General features: G+C 33.8%; 1 protein-coding gene across 1 annotated transcript; it reads right to left on the bottom strand.

Annotated features, from left to right (window-relative positions):
• Positions 1–4,139: 4,139 nt before the first annotated feature.
• Positions 4,140–6,215, bottom strand: LOC104907268 (uncharacterized). The gene is made up of 3 exons (XM_019252560.3): positions 5,475–6,215; positions 5,187–5,351; positions 4,140–4,750 (listed from the first exon to the last, which is right to left on the bottom strand). The coding sequence occupies exons 1-3, from the start codon at positions 6,006–6,008 to the stop codon at positions 4,463–4,465; spliced, it is 987 nt and encodes a 328-aa protein (XP_019108105.1). The 5' UTR covers positions 6,009–6,215; the 3' UTR covers positions 4,140–4,462.
• Between the last annotated feature and the right edge of the window lie 1,299 nt (positions 6,216–7,514).

A 7,514-nucleotide genomic window follows, 5' to 3' on the forward strand; every position in this document is an offset into this window, starting at 1 on the left:
TACTGCATACTGCCTAGGCTTCTGATCTCTCTAGGTAGACATGTTGTGGCTTGAATATTATTACTAGAATATACTACATGGATCATTATACTTCCTCCGTTATATTTTGAATGAAATATTGGGTGAAATGACACTATTCATTTATCAATTGACTCTAATTTATCGTCGTTATATAAAGAAATACATATTCAACTGAGATCTTGTTAGATTCGTCTCAATGCATGCTATCAAATTATAATATTTTTTACGTGTACATAAGGAAAGATATCAATGATTAAAGAAGCGGGTTAGGTTGCATGAAAAACAAACGTTTTAGGCCTTGTTTGGTTGTATATAGGAAGTCATACTTCATAGGAAGTTATTTTTTCCATGTATTTGAAATTCCTAAGAAGTGTAAAATTGTGCTTGGTTGATAATGGGAAGTAGAACTTCCTATGGAAAGCTCTACTTACCTAGGGGGACCTAGGTAAGTAACTTCCTCCATATCGGGCGAAGTAGAACTTCCTCCATTTTGGGGAAAGTAGAACTTCCTAGGAAGTGCAAATTCCCATGATTTTACCAACCAAACAACTTCTTATTTAAAACAGAACAGAAAAAGTATTAATTTTCATATTATTTCCTTCATAGTATATCTTGGCAACCCTTCTTTGAATTCTTTAAAATTACCTTTCCGTAGCTCTCATCTGAAGTCTCAAGTCTCAACCATTCTCATTCAATCTTGTTTTAAATGGTTTGAAGGTCTAATATATAATTTGATATTTGACAACGGACAACAAATAAATTTGGCAACATGTCACAAATTTGGGACCTATCATATTGTTCTTGTATATTGTCGTTAGGGGTGTTCGCGACTTCGCGGTTTGGGTTGGTGTGGTTTGGAATGCAACTCAACCCAAACCGCAAATATATGAAGGGGGGAGTTTGGGGCTTGTTGGGCTTCTAGGTGAGTGGCATTATGCGAGATCACCCAAAGGAAATTTATCTTACCACGAGTTCCCGAAAGGAGGCCCAAAAAAAAGGAATTAAAAAGGAGGGACTTGATATTGATGTGATGATATATCTGTTTTTAAGCTTAATAAATTCGGCTTTTTCACCATATACCCCTCACAAATTTTTTTTACACCATATACCCTTTCAACTTTTGAAATTCACCATATACCCATCACTTTTGAAAAAATACATCTTCTTATCCTTAATGACTAACGGCGTTAAACTCCGTTAGTCGTTAACCTCTCCTCTAATTCCCCCTTTAATCCTAATTAACTAACCTAAATCTACCCCTAATTCGAATCCTAACCCTAACCCTAATACCTTAATACCGTAACCCTAACACCCCCACCCCTCCCTCCACCCCCACCAACCCACCCTAGACCCCACTACCCTCACCATCCTTTACCCCACTGCACCACCACTCCGTACAACCCCCCTCCCTAGCCCCCCCTTTCCCTTCCCCCTACAGCACCCCTTCCACCCTCCCCGCAACCTCCATCCCCTTCACCTGCTGAATCACCCCTCCCCTTCCCCCGATCGTCGTGCAACCCCCCTCCCCTTCCCCCGCCGTCGCGCAACCTCCCTCCCCTTCCACCGATTCTTCCCAAAAACCCAACAACCTGGATTTTTCGAAACCCGACAACCCATATTTTTTGAAGAAACCCATTCAACCCATATTCTACATCGAAGCCCAACAACCCAGATTTTTGGAATTCAACCCAGGTTTTTCGAAACACAATCTTGTGCCTGGGAAAAACCTGGTAGGGAAGAACCTAGATTTTTCGAAACACAACTGCAGGTGGGGAAGGGGGGTCAGCGGGGTTGCGGGTGAGGGGGGTCAGCAGGTTTGCGGGGGAGTGGGGAAGGGGGGGGGGGAGTCAGCTAGGGGAGGGGGTCAACGGTAGTGAGGGGGTGGTGGTGAGGGTCAGCGTTGGTGAGGGGGTGATGGGGCAGTGGGGGTAAAGGGTGGGGAAGGGATGGTTAGGATTAGGATTAGTGTATTAGATTAGAGTTAGGGTTAGGATTAGAGGTAGATTTAGGTTAGTTAATTAAGATTAGAGGGAGATTAGGGATTAATGACTAACGGAAGTCTAACACCGTTAGTCAAAAGGGTAAGTCGATGTATTTTTTGAAGGTGGGGGGAGTATATGGTGAATTTCAAAAGTTGAAAGGATATATGGTGCAAAAAAAAAATTGTCAAAGGTATATGGTGAAAAAATCGTAATAAATTAGATTACTTTTTTTGGGGTCCCCACTGGAGACCTTTGATAAGAAAAAAGACCCTACTGGACTAGCACCTATTATAGGTCATCCAGCCCAGCTACACAGATCACCGCTTGAGAGTAGGGGGATACAAGGGAATCCATACTCCCAAACACAAGTAGTTAGTGAAGTTCGAACTTGTGACATGATCACAAGGTAAGTTCCGCACCACCTCCACCAAGCAAGCTTGGTGATAAAATAAAGTTTGCTTGGTGGTAAAATAAATTACTTGCATCTAGCAAAATAATAACAAACAAAAAATAATGTGATCTTTTTTTTGGTGAATCTAATAATGTATCTAACTATGGTAGTATTAGCTCTTACTCAAGCCCACAACAGGAAGTGAATCGACTTGTATATTAATTACGCAAGGTTCCATTCTAAAAAATTCTGTTATAGGACAAGTAGCCCAATAACAAACATATGCTTGTCATGTATACCTTCCTACCAAATTTTCTCACACAAATACATGGGTCTATCCCCTCCTTCACATGTGTTTTTCTTCAGCTGAGCTCTCACTTTGTTGTGCTACCTTGTTCTCAAGCCACACAATAAGATTTCTAAAGAGCTCTCATTTATATGCACAATCACAATAAGACCTGTAATCGAATCCTATCTACATCACTGCACACAATCGCTCTCTAACACCATTTTTTTTTTTTTGCATCCTCCATTATCAGTCCAACCTTGGCTGTGATTAGCCCTTGGCGAGCTAGAGGGAGAGGTGACCCCTATAAAAGTCGAGTTTCCCCACTGATCTTATATGCTTGTCACTTAACTACATGTATTTCAATATGGACCAATTGTCATTCAAACACATAGATAAGTTTCATTGACGGAAAAGTTAGGTCATATGTAGCTATCCAGTCTAATGTTGATATTTTCTTTGATGAGACTTCTTAGATAAGATGAAAGGTCTATTATTATTGAAAATATTCATTTTAGATAGACATTTTGGCTATTATGTTGTCTTAGATATGACATTTTTGATTGATGATAGTATTGTCAAAAATAATGACAGATGAGACGAGCATGTTATAACCAAAACGATAGGAGTAGCCTATATTTTGTTGTCTTTGTAGTCAAATAACTTAACAACAGGAAACACACTAATCTAATTCGTACAAATATAAACAATTTTTTTTTTTTGAAGGGAAATATAAACAAAAATTTCAGTATAAGTCATTTGATCGTGTTACACGATATAACACATTTATGTCTATTCATTAGCTTCTTTTAGCATCAATTTTTCCCTATATGAAACCATGACAAATTCACTTTGCGCGTTATTTGCGTGTCCAATAACTAGCCCTTGCCACATATTATGCACTTCTAAAATGTCTCAAAAAAATGTATAATACTCAAAATTCTTATCATACACTGTGTTGTTGTACCGTGAGAATGGTACACCCAATAAGGCTATTTTTTTTCTCATTGCTCATTTGAAATTATCCAAATGAGCAAAATGTACTAAAAAAATGAGAGTTTTAAATGATTAAATGAGCAAAAATTAATATTAGGTGTACCATTAGGGTGTATGATGAATGAACTCGTACAACACTACCATGCCATAATTAACTTTGAAGCTTACCTTCAATAATGTTTTAATGGACTTTAAAAGAAACATCCTTATCCCTTTCTTCACAAAACAGCAAAAATGTTATGAACATCTAAAACTTGGTAAAAGTACAAAACACACTAATTGCATTGGCTATCTAAAAACTGAATCATAGATTCTGACCAGTTTTTAATGTTTAGCACCTAAACAAAGTCATGCATGCATATTGAATAACATTGATGATCAATTAATCCAATACTACTTCATGTTTTTACTTACTCTTATCATAGATAAGAAGATTCACTCATTTAATAATTCACACCCAAGAAAGATACTACATACTACCCCAAAAAAAACATACTAGTACTATTTCATATTAATAATTAATGTCATTACAGTTTTAGCAGCAGAACAAGAACAGACTTACAGCAAGTTAAAAAAAAAAAAGAGCAAAAACCAAAAGAAGCAAAGAAAAAGCAGTACTTTTGTGGTTTAATTCCCAGAACATTACACAAAATTATGTAAAATAACAGAAAGTTAAATTCTTCCCAACTCAAAAAAAAAAAAGGAAGGTAATTACAACTGCAAATATTAGATTATATGGGTATAATTAAAACTTGTAGAAATTAATTAAGGATGTTAATTAATTAATTAATGATAAGAAAGCTTTAAGGACAAGTCAACAGAAGTATTGGAAGTAGTAGTTGTAGTTGCAGTTGTAAGAGAAGATAAAGAAGAAGAAGATGATGGAGAAGATGAAGAATCTGAAATTAATCCCATTTTTAAGTTTAATTCATCCTCCATAATTTTGTTGTAATAATTGTAGTCTTGGAAATTATTATTCATGTTTTCTTCCGAATCTGATGATTTTCCTGGGAAAAATCCATACTCCATCATTACATTCTCTGATCCATTCCATTTTCTGTGAATTGCTACTACCTGTAAAAAAAATAAAATAAAATTATTGCTCATCATTTTCTCATTATTCATTATTTGTAAAAGGGAAAAACAAGAAAATAAAAAATTCTTACTTTTTTGAATTTCTAGTTATATATATAAACTTAATAATGAAACCCAAAATCTTCCTGACTTAAAAAATCCAAATGTTTTACTTCATAGTAAAGTTTTGAGATGAAAAAAAAATCATTTGGGTGAAGATTCTAAAATGATCCCAAATTTTAATGAATCAAAATACTTATAATATATTAAGATTAGGTTAAAAATAGTAAAAATCCCAAGTTTTATTGACTTAAAAATAAATTATAATGAGATTAGGTTAAAAATAATTACAAATGATGATCATATAATATGAGCTAGTTTATTAATTTTCATATTAATTAAAGAAAAATAAAAGGTTAAAAGTGACAATATATACCTCACTAGTAGCAGTGTTAGTAGTAGTGGTAGCATGAGCAGAAAAACCTCCATTAAAAGGCAAGTAATCATTGTCTCCATTTTTCAGATCAAACCCACCAAAATTACTATTATACCCTTTTGAAAACCCTACTGTTGATGTTTCCTCACCAATCATCTTTTTCTTCTGCAAATTAAACATCAAAAAATTCATACAAAAATTTCAGCAAATTATAAAACAACATACATTTCTTTTTTTAAAAAAAAAGCAATGGAACAGTAACATTATTAGTACTATTGTAAATTAAACCTTGAAGGAAAGAGTGGAGAAATCAAGTGGATAAGGGTTTGGCATTGAAGGAAGCTCCGAGGCGAAAGCGGGTGAGGAAGAAGATGGACCCGGAATGGAGACCCGATTAGTAAGTCTCGGGTCGGGTATGGGCTGACCCGGGATACAGTAACGGATCACGGGGACCCCAGAAAGCGGGTTCGAATGATTGACCCGAGGACTGAAAAATGGACGGATATTAGTAGCATTAATACTACTATTAGTAGTAGTATTAGTAACATGATGATGATGATGATTAGGATGATCATGAGGATGAAGATGAGGAAGAGGAGGAGAGTTATTTTTTTCTCTGATACGTTCGAGTTCAGCAATGCCAACTCCTCTCTGACGTATTTTATTTTTAGGTCCATTTTGAGATTTTCCACCATGTTTTCTTCCTCGAGGTTTCGAGTTCGAGCTCGAGTTCGGGTTTGAAAGGGGTATGGTGGTGGTGGTGGTGGTGGAGGATGTGGTTGATGAGTTGGTGGAGGGGATGTGAAAGAAAGGAGTTGTCATTTTTTTTTGTAGGAGTGAATTGGAGTGGATAGGAAGAAGAGGATGGTTAGTGTGGAGTGGTATATAAGAAGGGAAGCTCACACACTCACTGAGAGAAAAAAAAAGAAGTGCTTTTTTGGATGTTGTCTTTTTGAAAGTTTCTACTACTAAATACTTTTAAGTAACAAAAAATATATAATAATCTTAAATATACACAATTTTATAACATAACCCTATACATTATATCATAACAAATAAAGGATCAATATATATATATATATATATATATATATATATATATATATATATATATATATATATATATATATATAGGGTTGGCTTCTAGTGAGAACCCTCTTATGGTGAGAACCGTGAAAACCACTTAAAATGAGCAAAAACTTCCAAAAATGAGCAAAAATAGTAACAAATGAGCATAAACATAAAGTGAGTAGAAAATATTAAGTTATAAAAAACATAAAAATGTACAAAAATGTAAAAGAAGAAAAACGTAAAATAAGCATAAAAAAGTTCAATGAGAAAAAAGTAAAATGAGGAAAACGTAAAATGAGCAAAAACGTTAATAAATGAGCACAAAATTGTTAAATGAGCAAAACCATAAAAAAAATGAAATACAAAATGAGCAAAAATGTTATAAAATGATCAAAATCTTCGTAAAATGAGGAAAATAAGTGGTTCTCACGGTTCTCACCATAAGGGTGGTTCTCATATGAACTTAAACATATATATATATATATATATATATATATATATATATATATATATATATATATATATATATATATATATATAATTATCTCAAGAATCTAAGTTAAGGATTATAAGTTAAGGGTTATACAGTTTTATAGTACGTTTTATTTATAAGTGAGAATCATATTAGGAAAAAGTTTATATATGATATCGTGTATATTCAAAAAAAAATTAATGTTTTTTTTAACGTAATTTAGCTATTAAGAGTAATATTGGACTAACATACTTACTTCTCAATCTCATCATTGTAGGAACTAGTTCGATCTTATGGTATAAAACAATGAATAACACCTAAAAAAATTTAATATTTTGTGCATGTGTTAGGAATATAGGGTGTTTTTAATAGAAACTAATGAACATGCTTTTGAGTGTATTACCATATGACTAATAATAGAAACCAAAACAATATCTTAATAATAATTTTTTTATTGGTATTTTTTAATTCTATGCAATAATTATTTCACTGCATTGTTTTCTAATCGAGATTGAATTGTGTGTGTATATGTACATGACCAATATATCTAATTTTATCAAAATTTGTAACATTCCCCTTAGATATGCAACATAATCCAAACTTTGTTTTATTGTCCGGCAACAAAACAAAACAAGGGTTTTAGGGGATCCGCAATAAATGCACAACAAATAATCTAGCATCATTTTTGGGTCCTTGAGTACTAAGAAACATCCTCTAAGAAAAAACACAAATAAATTAGGGCCCGGCACGTTCCATATTACTACGATTTTTTATTTTCAAAATCA

Source organism: Beta vulgaris, chromosome 4 (assembly GCF_026745355.1).
Source record: "Beta vulgaris subsp. vulgaris cultivar EL10 chromosome 4, EL10.2, whole genome shotgun sequence".
In the NCBI taxonomy this organism is placed as follows: Eukaryota; Viridiplantae; Streptophyta; class Magnoliopsida; order Caryophyllales; family Amaranthaceae; genus Beta; species Beta vulgaris.

What these genes read in the sequence shown, in the direction of transcription:
- LOC104907268 (XM_019252560.3), bottom strand. Translation starts at nt 6,008, where the DNA reads ATGACAACTCCTTTCTTTCACATCCCCTCCACCAACTCATCAACCACA. An exon ending in TCTCCACTCTTTCCTTCAAG is followed by an intron (nt 5,352 to 5,474) that starts GTTTAATTTACA and finishes TTTAATTTGCAG; the next exon opens with AAGAAAAAGATGATTGGTGA. An exon ending in CTAACACTGCTACTAGTGAG is followed by an intron (nt 4,751 to 5,186) that starts GTATATATTGTC and finishes TTTTTTTTACAG; the next exon opens with GTAGTAGCAATTCACAGAAA.